Here is a 24,972-nt window from a genome sequence, read left to right as displayed (position 1 = left end):
AGAACTTACTTACAAAGCTGGTCTTGGGTGACCACAAGACAGATCTCAGAAAAACAGATCTCTGCACCTGCCTGTCAAGAGTCTTAAAAGTTTATATTGAGGCCTTAACTGGGTTTAGTCACACACAATCCATATGGTCTTAACAGCTTGCTTTCTCAAGTCCATGTCCTTGGAACACTCCCAATGTGGTAACAGTAGGCAAAGTGTACATTCCAAGGATGGGAGGGGGTGAGGAACCTTTGTCTCAGTCCAGCATACAGGTAAACTAGGTGATGTGTGCTCAGTGACCTCCAGCAAATCATTTGTTGGCTGCATTTAGTCATTATGTTCTATGTGATGCTCTATATGCTCTAGTGATATTTGTGGTTATTTTAATTTTAGTGTGTGTGAGTGGGGTGGGGAGGGGCAGAGGGAAAGAGAATCTTAAGCAGTCTCCACGCTCAGTGCAGAGCCCAACACGGGGCTTGGTCCCACAAACCCAGGATCGTGACCTGAGCCAAAATCAAGAGTCAGAAACTCAACCAACTGAGCCACCCAGCTGCCCACCTGCCCCATTTGTGGTTATTTTTAAGTCAGGTTTCAGACTGCCAACCTATTTCCCCTCCCTCTGCCCTGTGTTGTTACACCACAGTGCTTCTTAGGTAACCAGTTAAACAGCCCCAACAGAAACTCTTTATACAAAACATCTCAGTTGTTATGTGGGCTTCATTAGCACCCCATGGGTAACTAATACATGTTAACATAGATAAAAGATAATTTTGATAGTAGCTAGGAATTTGTTCTGCCACTAGGAAGTAGCAGAGGGAAAAGCTATGCTCAAAGTTTGTGTTCAGCATTTCATCCAGTGAGTGAAACATGAAGGCTTCACATAATGTGTAGGCCTTGTGGAAAATTCTCACAATTATGTAAAAGAAATAAAACACACAGTAAAAGCTCTCTTAGGCAACTTCCATTTAACCAGCTCACTGGATTAAACTGGAGCTTTACATCCTCAAATATCATACTGAAGCCCATAATTCTTCAAACCTGTTGAGTTCTACATTGCCAAGAGTCAGCTATTTTGTTCCCAAGTCTGTGTCAGTTTCGTCACTGTATTGAAGTAGGAGCATTAAAAAGTTACTGCAATGAAAACTAAGTAAATGCTTTCTAACTGACTGTACCACCCAGGGTGCCTGGGTGGTACAGTCAGTTAAGTGTCCCACTTCGGCTCAGGTCATGATCTCGTAGTTCATGAATTCAAGACCCACATCAGGCTCTGTGCTGACAACTCAGAGCCTGGAGCCTGCTTCAGATTCTGTGTTTCCTCTCTCTGCCCCTCCTCCGCTCGTGTGCGCGCACTCTCTCTCAAAAATAAATTAAAACATTAAAAAAAAATAGTTGTCAAGTTAGGTGTGGTTAGGACAACTAAAGAAGGGTGGAAGTAGGAGGATGCTGTAAAATGGAAAAAAAAAAAAGTAGCATTTTGTACTTAGGTTGCTTTGCAAGCTTCTTTAAATTCTTTATAAAGAAACTAAAACTGGGAACTATAAAAGTAATGGATGTGACTTATATAGGAACACCAGTATACTCACAGAAAAGTTCCTAGCCCTACAACAAAAGGTTGACAAAATGCATGTACGACTCCACTTCATGTTAAAATGAAATCTGCGATAGACATGTATATATAAATATATATACACATATGCACCATTTTTGGTTCCCACTTTAACTGGTGTTTCTAGCTACTTGACCAGCTACTGACCTCAGACACACCATTACCAGACTTGTCCTGTACTCAAGTACTGGATTCACTCAATTTTGTGTAGAGGACTCTAGACTAGGAAGAGATTATTTGTGCTGTATTTTAGTTGTGCCATAATCAGAACTGCCAGATTTAGCAAATAAAAATATAGGACATGCAATTAAATTTGAATTTCAGATAACCAATGAATAATTTTTTAATGAATGTCCCTAATATTGCATGTTTCCAGCATTTTATCTGGCAACCCTAGCCACTTATAACTTAAGGAATAGAAACTGTAATGACTTAAAATGAAATACCTCTTCATATTTTTAGACATCTTCTTCTATTGTGTTCTAATGCTAGTCTGTCTTTTCCAATTCTAAAGTATGCTATATAAGTTTAAAAGAACCATCTACTTAAATTAAGCCTTTCCCTCAACAGTTTTGTAAAAGGGGCACCTGGCTGGCCTGGTCAGTGGAGTGTGTGACTCCTGATCTTGGGGTTGGGAGTTCAAGCTCCTTGCTGGGTGTAGGAGATTAGTTAAAAATAAAATCTTTCAAAAGGTGGGGGGAAGAAAAACATTATGGTTTTAAAATAAAGTGCCTTAAAAAATAAATGCACTAGAACTTATGTATTACTGCAAATTGCTGAACATAGTAAAGACAATATAAATGTCTGGCTTTACCCTTCAGCCAATCAAAGCTCTCCTTTTGGCCTAAAAAGATCAAAATGTAGGAGACTGTGGATATTCACCAGAACCCTTCATTCTTTCAATCTCTTCATCTGTTTCAGGGCTGCTCAATGTATATGCTTTTTCTTGATTACTACTATCAGTATCTGTTTTAGATGGTTTGTTTTGTGTCTCTAACAGCCGTGACTTCTTGAATTGCCATCCATCATCAGTATCTAAAGCTTTATGTTTAATCATTTGCGGTGTACTGCTAGCTGGACTAGCTTCAGGAATGTCGGTGTATTCTACCATTAAGGTCAGGTTGTCTATCACATCAAGATGGTGGTTGGCAGTACAGCTACTTTTAGAAATATGCCTATTTTTCAAAGAGATAACACATGAATGAAGAAATTCGCAATCTGGAAAAAAGGTCCGTAAAGCTTCGCAAAGAAAAATGTTCTCCTGAGGGTCTTTTTCGACGGTCTCCCCTAAACAAAATAAAATTAACAATTCAACATGCGGTATTTGTTTTACAAAGCTTTTGTAGTGATCTATTTGTTAAGTCAAAAAGAGCTTAACTGAATATTTCTATCCTCTAAACTCAGAAAAATAGTGTGCATAATCCCAAATTCTAATTTACATGCCACTATATTCTAAACGAGAATTTAAGTTGTATTTTTTAGTATCAACAATATAGTATAGCTATAATAATACTGAGTTCTTTGTTAAGTAGGATTTAAGAGTATTAATAAAACAATTATTTTTAATCCTAAGGTACATAAGTTCATCAGTTAGTTTAGTGGGCTCATCCATTGTTCAATCAGGATTTTTTTTTAAAAGCACAGAAGGCAGTGATGTGTGAACTTTTTACTTACGTGCTACTTGAATTTGTGCCTGTTTTCTTTTTTTAATTTCCCATTTCAATCTGTGTACATCCTTTAGTAGTTTCTCTACTGCTCGCTCACTGTGTTCTACTTTTTTGCATATACTCTGCAAAATAAAATAAGGGCGTAGATAAAATTCTAAGTGGTGTACTACAGCCTAGGTTCATAAATAACAGAAAGCCCTTTGTGGATTTTATATTATTATTAGCCTTTATAAATATATATTTTTTTATTTTGCTATTTTCTGAAGGAATGCAACAAGCACTTGTATGGTGCTTTATAGGTTATAAGATGCTTTCCAGATGTATTAACTTCCCATTTATACACACACAGCTTTATCACACCTGTTATCTGCATGGTAATACACAGAAATAAAAAACAAAAATATTTAAGTCATTTACTTTGAAACAAAAAATACTGTAGTATTTTGAGAGATGCATATTTACTCCAAACACAACATTAAGAAACTGACAATAGGGGCGCCTAGCTGGCTCAGTTGGTAGAGTGTGTGACTCTTGTCTGGGGTTGTGGGTTTGAACCCCATGCTGGGCGTAGAGATTGCTTAAAAATAAAATCTTAAAAAAAGAAAAAGAAACTGACAATAGCAAGTAACTATGTTTTACTGGTACTATGAAAGAAACCAATGTGCAGACACAAAGGGAAGAAAGTTCTGATAGCATTTTGGCTCCTGGTTCCAATTCCTTCCCGAAGTTCAGCTGCTTTCTGCCTACAGCTCCTGTAACATACCTCTACATCCCCTATTTTAGCCCAAGTTAGTACTTACGACATAAGAGTTCTAATATATTGCTATATGAAATATTCTGCCATTAAAAAGAACTAGACTATGTAGCAACATGAAAAATGCTTAGTGACATCAAATAAAAATCATGACAGTCCCCAACATCATCAACTACATAAAAGCATGTGTATATGTATTAGGGAAAAACCAGAAAATATGGTAAAGTGAAAATAGTTATGTTACAAGTTGGGATTCTGGACATGTCTGTTTTCTAAAATTCCTGTATTATCATTCACATTAAACACCAGTGTGCATTAGTACTATAAAATGTATTAACCCTATTTCTTTCAGTGTGGTGTGCATGTGTGTGTGTGTGTGTGTGTGTGTGTGTGTGTATATATATATGTTTTTTTAATGTTTAATTTTGAGAGAGAGAGTGAGAGCACATGGGGGAGTAGCAGAGGAAGAGGGAGACAGAGGATCTGAAACAGGCTCCACACTATCAGCACTGAGCCCGATGCGGGACTCAAACTCATGAACCATGAGATCATGACCTGAGCTGAAGTTGGATGCTTAACCAACTGTGCCACCAGGTGCTCTCCCTTAGTGTGCTATATTGAGAAGTACGGTGGCCATGGAATATACTACTCAGATCTCCACTGGAGGAAGCATAGTTGACTGACAGCCCCAGCTACCAAACTTTCAGGTCAGCTACTGAAGCCACACTTCCCCTCAGACACTCTTAACCAATGACTAAACACAGTGGATATTAGTACAAATCCATTCCTGTAGGACAATTTTGCTTAGCCATCTCTCTAGCCCTGTAGTCTTTTTTTTTTTTTTTAATATTTATTTTTGAGACAGAGAGAAACACAGAATGTGATTGGGGGAGGGACAGAGTGAGAGGGAGACACAGAATCCGAAACACGCTCCAGGCTCTGAGCTGTCAGCACAGAGCCCAATGCGGGGCTCGAACCCACAAACCGTGAGATCATGACCTGAGCTGAAGAGAGACGCTTAACCGACTAAGCCACCCAGGTGCCCCTCTAGCCCTGTGGTCTAAAGCTCTCTCTACCCAGTTGTCCTCCCATCCTGTCTCCTCTCTCAGGTGTCAGACTCAGCATTGTAAGTCTCCCTGCCTGTTCTTGTTCCTCTCCCTTTTATCCTTCTCAGGCCTAATCTCTTACATGTCTAATCCCATCCTGAAGTCTACTTCTCAACCGATACAATGAAACAGAATTTAGTACTGTGGTAGATTATTCTGTTCTCAAATACATGCTTCCCTTTTTATCCTCTAAAAGGATTATATATCCCTGCCTACTTCCATGAAATAGGGATATATAATCTGGCCCATGAAATGTGAGTGGACGTGTCATGTAAGCTCTGAACAGAAGGGTGTTTTTTGGTTTTTAATTAAAAAAAATTTTTTTTAATGTTTACTTATATTTGATACACACACACACACACACACACACACACACACACACACACAGCATGAGCAGGAGAGGGGCAAAGAAAGACAGACAGGAGACAGAATCCAAAGCAGGCTCCAGGCTCTGAGCTGTCAGCACACAGCCTGATGCGGGATTTGAACTCAGGAGCGGTGAGATCATGACCTGAGCCAAAGTTGAACGCTTAACTGAATGAGCTACTCAGGTGCCCCTGAACAGAAGTTTTAAAGCTGTTGTGAATTTCCACCAGCTCTTGCTCTTTTCCCTTTGTCATGAGAGCATGTCCCATATAAGGAATGCTCCTTCAGTGTGGATCCTAGAATAAAGATGACATTTAGAACAGGAGCAGAGCTGCAGCCAAGATATAATGTGAGTGAGACTAAACCTTTGTTTTTGTAGGCCACTGAGATTGAGGTCTTTGTTACTGAAACTAAACCATTAGAAAAATACGAATCTAATCAAATGTCAAGTTATCCCTAAAAGATTTGTTATCAATTTGATATGAACTCTAGAAGTAGTCTTTAAAAGTGTTTGATATGTGAACTTACCTTTAATTCCTCTTGTAAAGAAGCATACATTTCATTTATTTTATGTACCTCCTTTAAAGATCCATCTTCTTTAAAAAATTCAGAGCTGTAAAAATTACCATTTTGTCAAGCAAATGTATAGAAGTCATTTTAATACTATGACGACAACTTATTTGTAGTTGAGGAGCAACAGAAGATTCTTTTTACTGGTTTTGCAGGGACATTTTGTCAACCTACTTGTTCACAGCAAAACCAATCAGAAAACTTAGTTCATGTATCTTCACATTAGCAGACTTCAAAGCCTCTTACGTACTACTGCCAAGACTCAAAAGATGTTAAGAAAAATAAAGACTGAAGGAGAGAGGGGGAGAAAGGTTTTCAATTTTTAAAATATTTTACTGAATTTAAGTCATCATTGATTAAAAGAGGCAACGGTATTTTATATACCAAAAAGACAACAACAAACAAAAAACCCGGTAAGGCATAGTTTGTAAATTATCCCAATTAGAGATAAATGTAAAACTGTGCATCTCAGAATTAATATATTCAGTTTCTTTAAAACTGTTAATTCTTGTGGAACACAAAAATAAATAAAATCTAGTCTCTTATTCTCCAGTAAGTACCCTGTAGTACCAGTGTTGTTATTTCTGACATTAACTATTCCCTTAACGAACACACAACAGTTCTAGCTATATAGCTGTAGCCTATAGTATGAGTGAGTCTTGGCTAAAGCCTCGTATTTTTGTTGTTACTTAATATCCAATCTAATTTTATGCCTTTATGATCTAAATTGCTGCCTTAGAAAATTATTTTCAGGCCAGCTACTTACTCTTAGAATATATATGTTGACATACACAGGATATACAACAACCCTTCTCTTTTCTGTGTATTATAAATGGCCAAGTGCTAGAAAGAAATACGGAAACAGTAAAAAATAGTCTAGTTTATTTGAAATATGTGGTTATTACTTTTCCTTTCTTATTTTGTTGTGTAATAAAAATTAATTTCAAAAAATGAATAGAAATTTAGTGGGAAAGCAGCTGAAGAATCTCACCTGTGTGTTTTTATTGCTCGGCTAAAACCAGTGGACTCGCAGGAACCTGATACAGTTTTATAACCCAGTTGTTCAGACATGCCCAGATTGGCCACCACTAATGGTATCCTGTGAAAAAGTCTGAAATAATAAAATTTTAAAATATAAAGTTAGAATAAAGTAAAATATTAACCTCTCCTTATTATATACCTATATATACTTATACATATTATATATAGAATACCTTTCCCCTACAAGATAAAAAAATAAAAACCCCATTCCATACTACTTACCTGAGATAAAATTTATTGACTTGAAGCAAATGGTATTTAAAAGTGATGAAATGTGCATCGTGCAAGGTAATTTTGTGAAAACAATACCTTTCTAAAAAAATTTTTTATTTTAGAGAGCACGAACTGGGGAGAGGAGCAGAGAGAGAGAGACAGAGACAGAGAGAGAGAGAGAGAAAGAGAGAGAGAGAGAATCCCAAGCAGGCTCTATGCTTAGCATGTAGCCCGACATAGGGATCAATCCAACAACCCCGGGATCATGACCTGAGCCAAAACCAAGAGTTAGACACTCAGTCGACAGAGCCACCCAGGCGCCCCTAAAAGAAGACTGTAATGTCTATTTTAACATGTAAAAATAGGCAGTATTGTTGAGATTCATCCTGTCTTCCATGAATAATAAAATTAATCTTGGCACCAGGGTGGCTCAGTTCGTTAAACATCCAACTTCAGCTCAGCTCATAATCTCACGGTTCGTGAGTTTGAGCCTTACATCAGGCTCTCTGCTGTCAGTGCAAAGCCTGCTTCAGATCCTCTGTTCCTCTCTCTCTCTGCCCCTCCTATACTCTCTCTCTCTCTCCCCCCAAAATAAGTAAACATTAAAAGAAATTAATCTTAGGGGCACCTGAGTGGCTCAGTTGGTTAAGTCTCTGACTCTTGATCTCAGCTCAGGTCTTGATCTCAGGGTGGTGAGTTCAAATCCATGCACTGGGGGTGGGTGTCAAGCTCACTTAAAAAAAATAATAAAATTAATCTTAGTTGGTACTCTTTTCACTTAATCCTCATATCCCATGAGAATGTTGTTTACATAACCTGTTGGGAGTCTCTGTTAACTCATTTTGGTGGACCACCAAGAACAACCTTGTTTCTTTCTTTGCAGAGGTTATAGAAAAGCTGCTCAAGTACCTAGGATTAGTTCTATATTACGTCCTTTAGGAACCATATCCAAAGTACACATATTTTTTCCACCTTATAACAAATCCTCTGTGGCAAAAACACAAGTCATCATTCCATACTGGGCTTCTAATTTCCTTATGCAACCTTCATCTTCCCCATCTATAAGAAAATATGGTACACTAACTTCAGAGGGTTATTGTAACAAATGCAACAGTATTTGAAATATTTGTTAGGCTGCAAAAAGTACAATGAAAACACTGAGTATAGTTTTCTATTAACTGAAAACAGCCAATGACTGGCCAACATTACCCCTTCTGAGGTTTATATAAGGCATGCTCCAGCCGATGAGTAGAGCAGCTTTCTGTTATTATACTTGGTGTTAACAGCAGAAAAACCAGTTCCCGGCTTGAAAGATGCTTCTGTAAGTTTTTATGAAGCAGTCTCTCTCTAAATGTCATGATCTGGTCTGAATGACGTCGGAATTTGTACCAACCAACCACAGCCTGAGGGAAAATACAGAAAAATATCAGGTGTAGACCTTAGTGGTTACAATTATTATGTGTCTTACTGTCATAATCAAGCAATAAAATTGACAACCTTTAAAATAGCACTCTTAAATTTAGCAAGATTTTGGCATATATAAACAAAGTACATACTTAAGTATATACTTTACATTTATAAAGCACGTAAACTGACTTGTGTAGTCAAATTATTTTCCATTCAGTTATGGAGCTACTATTTTACTCATATAGAGAAAAAAAATTCCTAACTTCTTTTAGTTTCTTGGTATCATTTGCTATTTTAAAATCTTAGTCTTCAGTCAAAATTTAAATGAAGAAAATGTCAGTGAAAACAAATTTACTTCCTATATGGATATTTGGTTTGCTAAATAAATTGAACCCAATAGCTTTTAACTGAAATTTATATGGGAATGATACCACCTTTAGAAAGTGGGTTTCAAAGTTGAGTAAGATCATATGAAATGGTTTTACAAACTGTAACATTTGCTGAACAAATTTGTTAGTATTACTAAACTTTTTTTTTAAAAACTGGAAAAATAAAATCTCATTTAGTAATTATAGTTTAGTAATTATAACAAAGAGCAACTACTTTGCTTAAAGGTCTGTGTATGACAGTGTCAGCAACTAAGTTTTGTATTTGCACATTTAAACTAAGGAAATTAAAAGTTTTCTTCTTTTTAAAACTAAAAAAATTTTATAAGTACATTTTTAAATACCCAAATATAATCAGGGGGCAAGCCCAAAGCATTTTCAACAAAGGAAGTTTTTTAAAAGAAACTTACTGAATCTACTTTTATTCTCAACTCAGAGACCAAAAAGTTTTAAGAAGTACCCCCCCCCGCCCCCCCGCCGCCAATTTTGTATCTGGGGGGAAAAACCTGTTTTGATCATTCAGCAAGTCTTACCTAAACACCAAGTATACTAGTAAAGGTTAGGTGCTATATAGCAAAGCGCTTTAACTGCAGCTATGTAAAAGAACAGTAATGAGTTAAGTCCTGGAATAAATGGTATGGGAAGGGGTATGGTAGGAATGTGGAAGAGGAAGAGATCAATGCTAATTAGAATAGTCAAGAAAGTGGGGTGCCTGGGTGGCTCAGGCGGTTAAGCATCCCACTTCAGCTCGGGTCATGAGCTCAATGGTTTGTGGGTTCAAGCCCTGCAGGGGCTCTGCGCTGACAGCTCAGAGCCTGGAGCCTGCTTTGGATGCTGTGTCTCCCTCTTTCTCTGCCCCTCCCCCGCTCATGCTCTGTTTCTCTCAAAAATAAATAAAAGTTAAAACAATTTTTTTTAATTAAAAAAAAAAAAAAGAATAGCCAAAGATGAGAACAAGATTCATATTTTTAATGACTGGTTTTGCTCTCAGAGCAATCCCTTTGAACTTCTGGAAGGAAAAAGCCTTTCTTTCTTCACTTGCTTTATAGAACACTGTGAAGACAAATGTTGCCAAAAACTTCTGTTAAAGTATTACACAGTTTTAGGATATAATACCAAAAAAACCCCAAAAAGTCAGGGAATACCTTTTTGACACTTGATAATATTTTCTTCAGTGCTTGCTCATTTAATTCACCAGAAGAATTATAAAAGCTGTAAAAGCCAAAATTAAAGGCATTTCAAAGAGGCTACAAATATGGATTTTATTAGCATTTTTAACTTTAGTTACTCCTTACCCACCCAAAATCCATATACCTACTTGCTGGTCATATGAAGTTCTAAAAATAAGAATAAAGTTCTCAAATTAACAGACTTAAAGTGGTAGAAATAGGAGATCCATAAGCAATGAAAAAGGCAAAGGAGTGGAGAATCCAGGGATCCTTCATTCAACAAATATTTCTGTATGTCCGTTGGACGTAGAACACTATACAAGCTCTAGCTTTTTCTGGCAGAGCAGTTTAAGACCACACAAAAGCCTTTATTTCTATCATCCCCTACCACAGATCTTTCTCACCTTTACCATACGCTCCACTGCAGTTCTTATACAACCTTAGCTATGTGTACATACAGTGTGACTGTAAGATAGTAATGTTGATTTTTCAAGTACAATTGATATAAATCATAAAACTACACCATGTTGTAGTTGTTTGCTTTATGAAAATTTAACTTATGTGTGTATTTTTCTACATGTATGTTATACCTGAATGAAAAGTTTTAAGAAATATCATAGCCTATTAGGGCTACAGTGCTATTACTATCTGTAGGACTAAAAACACAAGTTTTCACCATAGAAAGGCAATAGGAAGCAGGCTGGATAAAGAACCTAACCAGGCAAAAGATTACATTAGAATATGGTAAGTGAGGACACAAATGATCAAATAAACTGGAATGAAAGAGTAGAAAAAAGGGCTGCTGTTGATATATGAGAATGTGTCACTGAGTTTAGAATATGCAATGAGGTGACTGGGTGTGAGAAAAACCCTCTAGGTAAACTGGTACCTGGGAGAGGCAGTGGCGACCAGCGAAAGCAAGCATATAAATACAGAGAAAGAACTATTAGATAGGGCTGAAATGAACAAGTGAATTTTCTTTAAAAAGTCTTTTCATTTTTATCAGTACCACCATGTATAACTGACAAGATATCTTGTTAGTTTTAAAATTTACTTCATTCACACAGAATAATTTTCACAATAGATCATTTACTTCCTCTTGCTACTTACCTAAAGAGCTGATAGCATGGAATATATTTCTGGATGTCTGGAAAAAAGGAATTTTTTGCTATGATTATGTAAGTTATCATTTGAATAGCATACACCAAGCACCTCATATATGAACAGCATATACTGAGGGAGGAAGTACTTTACCATGATCTCATTTAATCCTCACCACAAAGCTATGAGACCAATCGTTCCTTCCATTTTAAAGATGTGGTAACAGGTAGAGAGAGCGGGGGGGGGGGGGGGGGAAAATTCAAAGCCCGTGCCTCGGTCTTAGCTAAAACACTACACTCCCTCTCAATAGGTTTAATAATGGCAACACAAGAGATAAATTTAAAGTTGCTATATTTTCATTGGGTTCTAAAAAGGTCATGCTCTAATTCTACCCAATTGACAACAACAGCTGTTAAGGGGATTATCTTTTGTTATTCCAAGCAGCTGCTTCATAAAGGATCTGTCAATGTTAACTACAAAAAAAAAAAAAAAAAAAAAGCTAGTATCCTTTAGGAAGTAACTTTTATTCTCTTTCCAGTAGAAATGTATCAAAATACATCTGAATTCTGGTAGCTACAGATGCTGTGCAAAACAGATTAAATTCTATTGCATAAGACATTATTATAAGTCTCGTAAGAAATAATCCAGATGAATATGGTGTCCCCTCTATTATTCCAAACTTCCAGATCTCTCAAAATTATTCAAGGAGCAGTATGAGTGAAACATCCACATCTGATAACAAAGAAACTTATCCAGTGCACACAAGTCCAGGGGCACCTGGCTGGCTCAGTTGGTAGAGCATGCGACTCTTGATCTCAGGACTGTGAATTCGAGCCCCACACTGGATGCAGAGAATACTTTAAAAACAACTACAGAAAAAGAGAATACAAGTCCTTCTGGGCTTCCCACTTTTAATTGTAACTTGTGTCAAAAATCAAATTTTACCAGACAGCATTTACTGGATTACTGTAATAGCAATCACTTATTTCAGATAGTTCCTGTGACATGTCCTCTTTGCGTATCTCTTAGCTGGGCACATCCTAGCCAGATTACTAGAATTTTTTTTAGTTACTTAAATCAAAGACATCAGTGTGATTACAGAGAATTTGTGAATCTTCAGCAAGGTGAGGAAACCCACTATCAAACTGCTGTTGAATCTCTTCAAGTAAACATCTGAAGGCTGTAGACATCTCTGCATCTTTGTACCTGCAAGTGCCATCTTTAAAGAGAAAACTACATGAAATCACCATTTCAATAACTTTATGTGTATATTAATAAAAGTCATTCGGTCTATTTAAAAAAGGAAAAGTGATCATCCTCTTGAGACATTTTTCTTCTAGAAAATGTATGTTACCCTCAGACAAATCCCTGTTTGAGAAACAACAACAACCGAACAGAAACAGTCTTTGTAACTGATAATTGGTCAAACATACTCTGGTGTAGATATGGGAAAATACAAAAATGATGAAAATCTCACTAACCAAAGCAATGTAGTAATTTGTAGATCCTGGATTTTACTTGTTATCATCTAATAATCCAACATTTTAAAATAATTTGAGCAAATACTTATGTGTTCCTATAGCATTTGCCTAATACCTCAATGCTTAGCATTGTTCCAGCACGATGGAGTTGCTCAGTAAGTGGTTGCTTAAACTCCTCAAAATACTTTTGCTTACTTTTGGTGGTATGCCAGTTACAATGTGGGGGAGGGGGGGAATGCCCCAAAGGCTTGTTTTTAAAGCTTCTGTCTGACAAGGAAAAAAACCACATTAACAAAGTAAAGCTACAAACTGTATCAACACCTGTAACACAAAACAAACGGCCAATTTCCCTAAGTTGTAATTTGGTATTACAAATCAATTAAGAAAAAGCAAAACAGTAGAGTAGAAATATAGTCAAAGTATGCAACAGTGCTGTCCTTTCCAACAAACAAAAGCTAAGAAATACAAATTAATATAATTTCTTTTGATTTATTGAATTGGCAAAGATGAAAAGATTGGAAAATACCTAGTGGTGGCACCAGTATGGGGACCCAGGCACTTTTACATATTATGAAAGAGTCTTAAGAACATGACTTTTCCCAAGGCAATGGTCTGCCTCTAGGAATTTGACTTTCCAACAGACTCGAAGTCATAGAGACATATGCACTACAAAGTGTTATTGTATTGTTTTGTATTAACAAAAAAACAAAGTCATTTGTAACTGGTTTAAGTAGATACAGTGGGAATTCTTAACTGGTAAGTAGATACAGTGGGAATATAAAGCCATTAGAAAGAATGGCAAACTATACATATTGATACTATTCTACACTAACAACAGTATCAATGGAGATATTTATCTTGAAGATATTTACCCATTTATAGTATAATCCCTTTCGTGTAAATAAAAATACACATTTATATACATGTGTATTATTAATGAGCAAAAAAATACTCATAAAACAGTGGTGACCAGAGAAGACTCTATTGAGCGTGAATTTAAATTTACTTAATATATTTACTTTACACATATATACTACATTTATATACATATATAAATCCACATATATACTTCCATTTTTAACCTTTTAAAGTGGCAAACAAAAAATGACATACAGTAGGAATATAAACTGGTACAGTATTTCTGGAAAGCAATTTGCTAATACAGATCAAGAACCTTAAAAATGTTCATACCCTTTGACACTATAATACCACCCCCAAGAATCTATCCATAATAAATGTAGGAAAATATTTATGTACAAGGATGGTCACAGAATATAATTTATGATAATGAAAAACTGGAAACTACTGATTATAATTTAAAGGACTGCTGAAATCACATAGAGCCATTAAGAGTAAGAAAGCTAACAGAATACACTGCAGTTATAAAAAATGATATTTAGAGGATTGTTTAACATACGGAAGTGGTCATGACACAATATGATGTCATGATGCCACATTTTTTATACAGCATACTACCAATTTTGTTTTTAGAAATATGCTTAGATAAAACTCTGTTGGGTAATCAGAGCCTCCCCCCCACCCCCCATATATTTTAAAGCTCCCTTTTCCCTTTCTTCCCTGAAAGAACAGCTGCCATCTGCTGCAGGTGTTTCACCACCCACTCATCAAACCCTTCACAGTCTTGCCTTTTCCACACCACACTCCAGAAGTTACTTACAATGATCTAAAACGGAGTCGAAAAAACTGAGTTTTTCAGTTCTCATCTTCCAATTTTTCTGTAGCACTTAGTGTTTGTGTCCAAACTGCTTTATCTTTTTTATTGGTCTTGCTGACTGGTTCCTTCTCCTTTTGTTAGGCCACCTTCCTACCACTTAAATACATGCAGGAGCTAGTTCAGCCGCGTTTCCCCACAGTAATCTTACCGCATCTTATGTTCCACACTCTTGCTTTAGGCCAGAGCCATGATTTTAATTGAGAAATGAAAACAATGCATCTTTTAAAATCTGCATTAAAAGGTTTTATCTATTTTTTAAAACAATTTACAAACTAATTTATGCTGATCCCATTTAGTATAAACCATCAACTATAGTAGACACAGAAATAAGTGATCACAGGGGCGCCTAGGTGGCTCACTCGGTTGAGCATCTGATTCTTGGTTTCTGCTCAGGGCATACTCTTGCGGTTTGTGAGACTGAGCCCCACATTGGGCTCCATGCTGACAGTGTGGAGCCTGCTTGGGATTCTCTCTTTCTGCCCCTCCCCTGCGCTCTCACTCTCTCAAAATATATAAAGAAAGTTAAGGGGCGCCTGGGTGGCTCAGTCAGTTAAGTGTCCGACTTCAGCTCAGGTCATGATCTCAGGGGTTGAGTTTGAGCCACACATCGGGCTCTGTGCTGAGAGCTCAGAGCCTGGAGACTGCTTTGGATTCTGTGTCTTATTCTCTCTCTGCCCCTTCCCCACTTGTGCTCTGTCTCTGTCTCTCAAAAATAAATAAATGTAAAAATAAAATTTTTTAAAAATGTATAAACAAAGTTTAAGGAAAAAAAAGAAATTGAGTGACTCACCAATTGTATAAATAACTTCAACATCATCCATTTGGGAATCAGTAATACTATTCTTGGCTTCACCTTTCACTTCCCCAAGAAGAAAACCTTCCTATAAAGGTAAAAAGCAATCTATGGAATACCATGATAGAATTACTACTCAATCACTTAACCAATATATCCCAAGATCAGGTGAGGGTCCCTGGTGAGGGACCAGGTACACTTTCAGTTTAGTTGGGAAATATGAACAGTTCAATAAAAATGAATAGAAGAGACTGTAAATACTGCTGTGATTTTAGCACACCTAGAAGATAAAAGGCTTAAAGCCAGAAATGAGTACATAATGTCTGAAGAAGGAAGAGCAGGGTAGTTTGTCTTGGAACAGAAGGCTCCCCTTTCTGAGTAATGAAATTATGGATAGATGGGAATAGCGCCAATAATGAAACATCCCAAATAACTAGCCAAGGACTCTGGATTAATGGCACATGCTTCTGGGAGCCAGTGGGTGCTTCTGAGCTATGAAATGACACAATGATCAGTGGTTTTAGACTAAAAGTTATACAAAAATATTAAAGATTTGGAATTCAGTATCAAAGTCTGATTTCTAAAAGGGGAACTAGGAGCCCTAATTGTTTTTAAAATGCAGGCATTTTGCCACAACAGCAGTGATGTCTTTGAATTTCAGAGAATTCGATATTTTCATTTGGCACATTTAAAGACCCAATATGCTTGATGGAGAAAGATTTTACCTTCTTTATAATTAGGTAAGAATGCCCCCTCCCATTCCATTAAAAAAAAAAAAATGACAAAAAAAAAGTTTCAATAATGTGAATCTTTACTGGAATCTAGGGGGAACAATCCAGAACTCTATAGTCCAGTTTTTTAGACAAACCCTGGGAAAGGAAGCAGTGTCAATGCAAGAACAGCTATCCAGAAAATCACCTTTTAAAGATGTTAGGAAAAAGATGTAAGAGTAATGGCCTCTCTAACACAATGCTATTTCCCAAGGGCTAATCCTTTAAACTACAGAGACTTAAGGACCCATTTTGTTTATATTCACACAAAGACTTTCCAAAATAATTTCCACAGCCACACACATTATAAATTGTCATATATTTGCTCTTAGCTAGGTATTAATCTACAAAGTTATTTAAAATTGTAGGGGTGCCTGGGTGGCACAGTTAAGTGTCCAACTCAATCTCACTGTTCCTGAGTTCCAGAGCTGATGGCACCCAGCCTGCTTGGGATTTGGTCTTTCTCTCTCCCCCTCCCCTGCTTGTGCTCTCTCTCTCAAAATAAAGAAAGAACACCCCCCCCCCTTTAAAACTGTATACATGAAAGGTATCAACTCCAACCTTATTAGGATTGTGCCAAAAAACAAATTTGGAAACAACATGAAATGAAATACACAATATTTAGCAGAAATCAGTAGGCTGTGTTCAGTACGGTATTCTCTAAACTGTAGTAGCATACTAAGCTCTTAAATCTAAGCCAGTTATTTCTTGGGCTCAAAGTTTTATAGTCTTTTTCTGATTTCATAAGTTTTTCAAAACGTGTACTGTATTTAAAAAACTACCTCACTACTTCATCCAGAGATTTTTGAACCTGGCAGAAGTATGAAATAATAATATCTAAATTTGAGGATAAATTTAAATGTTTCTATTGTAACTGAAAGCATCAAAAAGGAACTAGCTGAGGCCTTACAATTTCATAAACTTGACACCAATGCAAACAAAAATCAGGTATCACATACTCCAAATTAGGCTTTCCCATCCACTAAGCTTTGCCCCAGAACAGCCACTGGATGGATGCATCTTCTATTCCTTCACTAGCCTACAATTTCAACAAACGCGCACAGCAGCTGCTCTGCACGAAAAAATTCAGCGGCCTCTGAAAACCACTATCGGTAGTTAGGGGGAACGGAAAGTCAACCCGCAACACCTTCCTACCGTAGTGCGAGAACGCTCTGTGAACTCTCCATCCTTTCACAACTAAGTTTAATCGGAAAAAAAGGGGGACTGCTGGAAAAGAAACGCGAGTGTGTGGGACACTCGGGTCCGGGCGAAGAAATAAACACTGGTTAGAAAAGGAATGGCTACTCCTGGAGAAGACTTGCCGGACGGGAGACACACCTACGACCGCCCGGGAGAGGGACAAGGCAAAGCCCCAGGGCAGAGAACCAGCGCGGCGCCGCGCCGTCGGGAAGCTCATGGGCGGGGGCCGGGGTAACGGCGGCAAACGGCGCCCGCGCTCGGGGCCTCTCCCGAGGCGACGCTGGAGCCCGCCTCGCCCCTCGGGCTCACCGTGTCCGAGTCGGTGTTGAGGTGCTGGAAAGCGAGCGCGCCGAGCACAAAGCCGGAGAGCACCGCCGACGTACTCTCCCCCTCCATGCTTCCGCAGGCTCAACGCGCAAGGGGGATCGGGAGAAGCGGCCCGGGCCCGGCTCCTTGAGCGTCGCGGCGGTGAGGCGGGGCCGAGCGAGGAGGTGGTGCCTGCGCCGGCGCACTGGACCCTGCGCGCTCCGCCGAGGGGGCGGGCCCGGGGAGGCGAGGGAGCTCCGGGTGGAGGAGGGCGCGGCCAGGCGGCTGTGGAGGGCGGGGCCGGGGCGCTGTAGGTTTTTCACCTGGGGCGCGGTCCCGGCCGCATCGTGGCTTCCGCTGACGACTTCGCAGTAAAGGCGGCTGGTTGTTCGCCACCACGAAGTGCGTTTGGGTGGCCAGCTGCTGCCAAGGGCCCTGTGGCGTATATGCAAACTATAAAAAACGAACAATGCTGACAGAATAGAAACAGTGCTTATGTCGCTGTAATAGCACAATGGAAATACCCTGGGTATGGATTTCAAAGTGCGTGATACTGCCATTTACCCATTGAGACCTCTAGCATACTGGCACCCTTTTCATAGTCTCTTCTAGAACTCTCCAGTGATGTTACATCGTGCGTGTGTGTGTGTGTGTGTGTGTGTGTGTGTGTGTGTCTGTGTGGTGGGGTGGCGGCTTCGGTTTCTTTGAGGATTTGCTATCTTTTAGAAAACTAAAGAATCAGGTTAAAGAATATGCTGATTATAAATATTGTTTAATGATATGTATAACCGTGTTGTGTTGAGTCATTTGATATAAATGGTAAGGGGAGTGGGAAGACCAGGGCTTGACAATATTCCACACACAATATGTAAAGCTATGTTTCTTAAATTATTAAGTCAGCAAAATATCAGACTACTGAATTAAGGTTGCATATTTTTGGGTTTTGTTGTGTGGCGGCTGTGTTTGGCTGAGTAACACGTTGAAGACAGATGTGTAGAATTATATGTTTATTACCTGAAATTAAGTTTCTTGCCTTCAGTTTAGCAAAATCAGTTAATACGAAAAGATTTGTCACATAATTTCTGTTTTGTGAATGGTAATCTAAAGGATTAAAAAATAAAATGCAACACTATTCCAAGAGATCAGAAATAAACCCTCAATATAAAGTCGAGTAATTTTCAATAAGTTTGCCAAGACTGTTCATTAGGGAAAGGACAGTCTTTTAAACAGATGCAAAAGAATTGTTAGGCCCTTTCCCTATACCACAGACAATAATTAGCTCAAAACGGATCAAAGATGTCACAGTAACACCTGAAACTATGAAACTCTTAGAAGGAAACATAGGGGGAAAGCTTCATGATGTCGGATTCAGCAATGATGCTGTGGATGATACCAAAGGCACAGACACTAAAGGAAAAAATATAGAAATTGCATTTCACAAATTAAAAACATTTGTCCATCAAAGAACGCTATCAAGGGGTGCCTGGGAGCTCAGTCGTTTAAGCATCCTACTTTGGCTTGGGTCATGATCTCATGGTTTGTGAATTCGAGTCCCGCGTGAGGCTCTGCGCTGATATAGCTCAGAGCCTGGAGCCTGCTTCTGATTCTGTGTCTCCCTCTCTCTCTCTGCCCCTCACCTGCTCACGCTCTCTGTCTTTTAAAACTGAGTAAATGTTAAAAAAAAAAACATTATTAAGAGAGTGAAAAGGCAACCCACAGAATGGGAGAAATATTTGGAAACCATATATGTAATAAGAGATTAGTATCCTGAATATATATAAGGAAGAACTCAACAACAGTAAAATAACCCAATTAAAAAATGAGCAAAGAACTTGAATAAACATTTCTCCAAATAAGATATACAGATGACCAATAGGCACACAAAAAGATGCTTACCACCACTAATCGGTAGAGAAATGAAAATCAAAACCACAAAGAGATACTACTTCACATGCATCAGGATGGCAACGGTATAATAAAAAATATGTTTGGTCTTTGTCCCTGCATCCAGGAACAATGCTCCTATAACTCTTGGAGTCTCCAAAGTGATAAAAGTATCTTTTTGCTAATGTGCTCTAGGGTTGGGGGAGCTGGATAGCACAAGGATGGGAACTAGTTGCCAGAAAGACCAAGCCTTAATTAGATTGGAATTTTTAGCTCCACTCCAGACCTCTTAGGTGACAGGAACTAGAGATTAACTAGAGATTAACTGTGAACGGCCAATGATTTGATCAATCTTGCCTAAGTAATGAAACCTCCACTAAAACTCCTTAAGAATGGGATTTCCCTGGGCAAAAGCAAGCAAATGTCTGAGAAGTCTTACCAAATTTGTTTCCTGGGCTTCCTCTCATGGGTCTTCCAGAGACTAATTAAAAAAAAAAATTAAATTAGCTGACAAGGAAATGGGGAAGGGAACAGAGAAGAGAGAACTCTCCCAGTAAGGAGAAATCTTTAGATGGTTATTAACAAAGAAGATAAATAAAACGGACATTGATGGGGTTGAAAAGTGTACTTACTACAGCACTATTGAAGTTTGGGTGGACCAAATGAACCCTCTGCTGGTTCCCCAACATTAAAATGCCCCAAACGAGTTTGCTCTATTTACCCCAACTTGAAGGAATTTAAAAAGTTGGAAGGCAAAGAATACAATGAGAAACCTGGCCTATGATCACCCGGGGCAATAGGCAGATTAAGCAAAATAAAGTTTGACAAAAGGGCAGGGTCCCTTGGCTGGGGACCCAAAGCCTAACACTCAGGAGTAGGTAAAATGGTCAGAGGATGAAGAAAAGAAGTTTCCAAGATTTCTGGACACAGGAGATGCATACATGGTGGTATCAACAACTGTTGGTGAAGCCCTACCAGGGGCTACAATTAGATTGAGAGAATATAGAAATGTAAGAGTTGATAAGATTAAGGTGAAAGTTTGCCTGATAGAGCTCTGCCATCCCCCTAAAGGAAAGCAATCTGGCAATAATCAACATTTTTTTTGTCTAGTATAACTTCCTTGTTTCTGCTCCCTTCTGCCTATAAAAGTCTTTCATTCTTTACAGCTCCTTGGAGCTCCTGTCTGCTAGATTGCTGCCCAATTTATGCATCTTTGAATAAAGCCAATAAAATCTTTAAAATGTACTCTGTTGAGGGGCGCCTGGGTGGCTCAGTTGGTTGAGTGTCCGACTTCGGCTCAGGTCATGATCTCATGGTTCACGGGTTCGAGCCCCGCGTCGGGCTCTGTGCTGACAGCTTGGAGCCTGCTTCCGATTCTGTGGTCCCTCTCTCTCTGACCCTCCCCCCATTCATGCTCTGTCTCTCTCTGTCTCAAAAATAAATAAACGTTAAAAAAAATTTAAAAAAATAAAATAAAATTTACTCTGTTGAATTTTGTTTTCTAACTATATTATAACTGACTGGGGAACACTTTTCCTACTTAGTGTGGGGCAATCCAGTCGGGTGGAGGCAGTCGTCCAGGAGTTGAAAGAGTTCACCCAAGGCAGAACAAAGGAGATAGAAGTTTATTGAATACACTGCAAGCAAGCAGTGGGCAGGGCAGCAAAGAGACTGTCTGCCAGGAGGCAGTGGTGCGGGGCTATAGTTGACAGGGGAAGGATGGGAGGTATGGGAACGAATAGAATTTTCCTTTTTTGGTCAGCTAGGGTTTATGGACATTTTGAGGTGGGTTGCCTAATGGCTTGTTTGTATTCAGCCTGGGGGTCACTGTGGGCACTTTTACTTTACTCAGGTTTTCATTGCTCAGGTTGGTTGCCTAAAAGAGGCCTCTAAACTTAGTACTGTAAAACCAAAAATCTGCTAAGGTTTTTACTTTACACCATCAAATTGTCCTAGAGTAAAACTGTTGTAATTTATAATTCCATGAGAAATGACTACCTTGAAAAAATAAATTGTCACTAACTGGAATCTTTGCCAAGGTTATATGTCAAAAATTTTCTCTTAGATAGTTTCAATTGTTATGATAGGTAGTTTGCTTGCTCATGAAGTTGAGACATTATTTGGCCATTTTTACTTGTTCTCTCATGAATTACATCAATGTATATTTGCTCTTTATCTATTGTTGCTTACATCTTATTGATTTAAAAGAGCATTTATAGGGGCTCCTGGGTGGCTCAGTCGGTTGAACGTCCGACTTTGGCTCAGGTCATGATCTCACAGTTTGTGTTTTTGAGCCCAGCATCGGTCTCTGTGCTGACAGCTCAGAGCCTGGAGTCTGCTTCTGATTCTGTGTCTCCCTCTCTTCTCTGCTCCTTCTCCACTCATTCTCTGTCTCTCTCTGTCTCTCAAAAATGAATAAACATTAAAAAAAAATCTTCTAAAGAGTGTTTATACATTAAAGATATTAAGTTTTGTCTGTCAAATATTGAAAGTGTTTTCTTCTCAGATGGTTTTTAATTTTTAATTTTAATACAGAAAATTGAAAGCTTTGTATTTAAAACTTCCATTCATGTCTTTAATCTTTCTAAGGCATCATGTTTAGGAACACCTCCCTATGTTATGATAAAAAAAACATTATTTGGAATTAGAGGCAATTATTAGTTATGACTAATCACTAATGCCATTGGCCGCATGGAACCATAATAGAGATCATTTACCAAAAGTTTAAACACTAGATTCACACAAACAATAGTATTGTTTTTAAAAGACTTTAAAAAATGATAATTGTTGCCTTTCTTCACTAATTTTTTTTAGGGGGTTCCAGATGGTAAAGATGGGCTCAAAGAATGATGTAAACATGTCACCTTGGCCTAAGAGTCAGGTGGAAAGGGTGATACTAACCAAATCTGAGGCAATTTGAGTATTAAAATAACAATAATAATGGATTATGTCCCGTTAAATAAAGTAAGAATATTTGAATTCATACTGATGTAAATGAATGAATGAATAAATAATTAGGGTAAGAGGAAGCTCTTACTTTCAGTAAAATATCAACTAATAAATGTAGAAGAAATCATGAAATTAGAAAATCTCTTTTGGGAACTCTCCTCCTCCTCCTCCTCATCATCAATACAGGCAACAGGGGGGCCTGACTGGCTCAGTTGCTTAAGCCTCGGTCTCTTGATTTCTGCTCATGCCATGATTTCAGGGTAGTGAGATGAGGCCCCTGTTGGGTTCTGCTCTGGGTGTGGAACCTGTTTAAGATTCTCTCTCTCCCTCTCCCTTTGCCCCTCCCCTGCTCACATGCTCTTTCTCTATCTCAAAAAAAAAAAAAAAGCAATTACTGGCAACTGATACCACCACTGGGCAATGTTTGAGTAATAGGCTATTAATGTAGTCTCCAAGTATCCTCCCCAAAGATTTTTATGAATGGCTGGAGGAAATATACCTTCACAAACATCACCTTAACCAAAAAATGAAAGTTAACATCATCAATAAAGAGACAAATCAAGATCAGATGCCTCATGACATGATGCTCCGAGAAGAGAACATCCTGTCTGTGATATTCTTGCCAAAAGTGCATAATCTGAATTTTACCATGAGGAAACTTCAGACAAACTCAAATTGAAGAACATTTTATAAAATAACTGACCTGTACTCTTCATAAATGTCAAAGGCATGGAACACAAAGTTTGAGAAACTGTTCTAGATTAAAGAAAACTTAAAAAACAGGACAATTAAATGCTGTAAGAAATAACCCACAATGATAGGGACAAATTGGTTAAAACAATATTGAACTGTTGTTGAAAAATACTTTTACCTGATTTTTCTTTGCTTTTTTCCATCATTAGCATATGATAACTCAGGAAAACCTGAAAAATAGAGCAACTTTGGAATCTCCACTTTTTAAAAAATTTTTTCTTTAACACTTATTTATTTTAGACAGAGAGAGACAGAGCATGAACGGGGGAGGGTCAGAGAGAGGGAGACACAGAATCTGAAACAGGCTCCAGGCTCTGAGCAGTCAGCACAGAGCCCGATGCAAGGCTCGAACTCACCGACCGCGAGATCATGACCTGAGCCAAAGTCGGACGCTTAACCGACTGAGCCACCCAGGTGCCCCTGGAATCTCCACTTTAAGAACTATTTTAAAAATTTATAAATAGACCTCCTCCAGTTACCCAAATTGCAAATCTTTGAGTATGTTTAAATAACAGTTTGTAAATTTTCTGGTCATATTGAAATTTTTCTGCCATGTTCTACATTTTGTGAAATATATATATATATATACACACACACACACACACATTTGTTTTTCCAACATAAGGAATTCCTTTAATATAGTCTATTAATAATAATTTTTAAACACCCTATTCTACAGGTGAAATACTTAAGGAACTGAGGAAGAGACTTTCAGAAATGTCATTGTGCATATCATTCCCCAAACTCTAAAAAAATAAAATGAGATGATCTATTATAAGAGAATAGTCTGAATTTTTCAAAAATCATAATCTTCTTTCATTTAAAGTTTTACTCCAGCAGAATAATAATAATACAATCTTTACCTCAAAATCCTCATAAACTGTCACCATATGAAAATTTTATAGGAAGTTCTCATGAAGGTTGGCTTGACTCCTACTATGACAGATTCCTCCTGGTACATTTCTAATATTGTCAAGTATTTTCAAAATACCATTTTTACAGTATATGTCCAACATGTATGAGATACATTTCCAAAAGGAGCATTTCTAGACATACTCCTCCCTCATGTACCATCATAAGATATAAGAAGAGACACCAATAGAAGTCAGCCTTAGAACATACTAGAAAGGAAATTTCAACCTCAAATAGGTTTCCTAAGTTCCAATGCATACTCTTGTGGAAATATGCTTTCCAGCTGTATTAGTTTTCTACGACTACCATATCAAAACACCACAGACCTGGTGGCTTAAATAACAGAAATTTATTTCTCACAGTTCTGAAGCTACAAGTTCAAGATCAAGGTACCAGCAAGATTTTTTTTTTTTTTTGAGACCTCTCTCCTTGGCTTGCAGATGGCTTCCTTCTCACTGTGTCTCTGTGTCTTCACGTGGTCTTTCCTCTGTGCATAAGTATCCCTGATATCTTCTTATATATCAAAATTTCCTCTTCTTATGAAGACATCAGTTGCTTGGGTTAGGGCCCACCCTAATGACCTCATTTTAACTTAATTACCTCTTTAAAGACCCTACCTGCAAATATAGTCACAGTTTGAGGTTCTGTTGGTAAGGGCTTCAACATAAGCATTTTGGGTGGACACAATTCAGTCCACACCACCAGCGTGATGTGTTTGGGATTCCAGATATCCAGTTCCACTGGAGATCTGATGCTGAGGTTCATTAAGTGGTCTCCCTAAGTAGAAGGCTTCCATAAGTAGAAAGCTATCTCCA

The 24,972-nt window shown here is 38.1% G+C and overlaps 1 protein-coding gene across 4 annotated transcripts; it reads right to left on the bottom strand.

Annotated features, from left to right (window-relative positions):
- Positions 1 to 2,269: 2,269 nt before the first annotated feature.
- Positions 2,270 to 17,828, bottom strand: ABRAXAS1 (abraxas 1, BRCA1 A complex subunit). 4 transcript variants are annotated; one of them, XM_030313534.1, is made up of 9 exons: positions 17,663 to 17,811; positions 15,381 to 15,471; positions 11,384 to 11,420; positions 10,250 to 10,316; positions 8,521 to 8,714; positions 7,049 to 7,168; positions 6,016 to 6,100; positions 3,269 to 3,383; positions 2,270 to 2,881 (listed from the first exon to the last, which is right to left on the bottom strand). In XM_030313534.1, exons 1-9 carry the CDS (start codon positions 17,747 to 17,749, stop codon positions 2,448 to 2,450), a joined length of 1,230 nt encoding a protein of 409 aa, XP_030169394.1. In that variant the 5' UTR covers positions 17,750 to 17,811; the 3' UTR covers positions 2,270 to 2,447. The 4 variants fall into 4 exon arrangements, 3 of the variants coding, with proteins under 3 accessions (XP_030169394.1, XP_030169395.1, XP_030169397.1); XR_004343539.1 differs by having other exon boundaries at positions 2,485 to 2,881; positions 7,940 to 8,714; positions 17,663 to 17,828; XM_030313535.1 differs by lacking the exon at positions 15,381 to 15,471 and having other exon boundaries at positions 17,663 to 17,746.
- Positions 17,829 to 24,972: the final 7,144 nt, after the last annotated feature.

Source organism: Lynx canadensis, chromosome B1 (genome assembly GCF_007474595.2).
Source record: "Lynx canadensis isolate LIC74 chromosome B1, mLynCan4.pri.v2, whole genome shotgun sequence".
Lineage (NCBI taxonomy): Eukaryota > Metazoa > Chordata > Mammalia > Carnivora > Felidae > Lynx > Lynx canadensis.
This window is presented reverse-complemented; position numbering and strand designations above follow the sequence as displayed.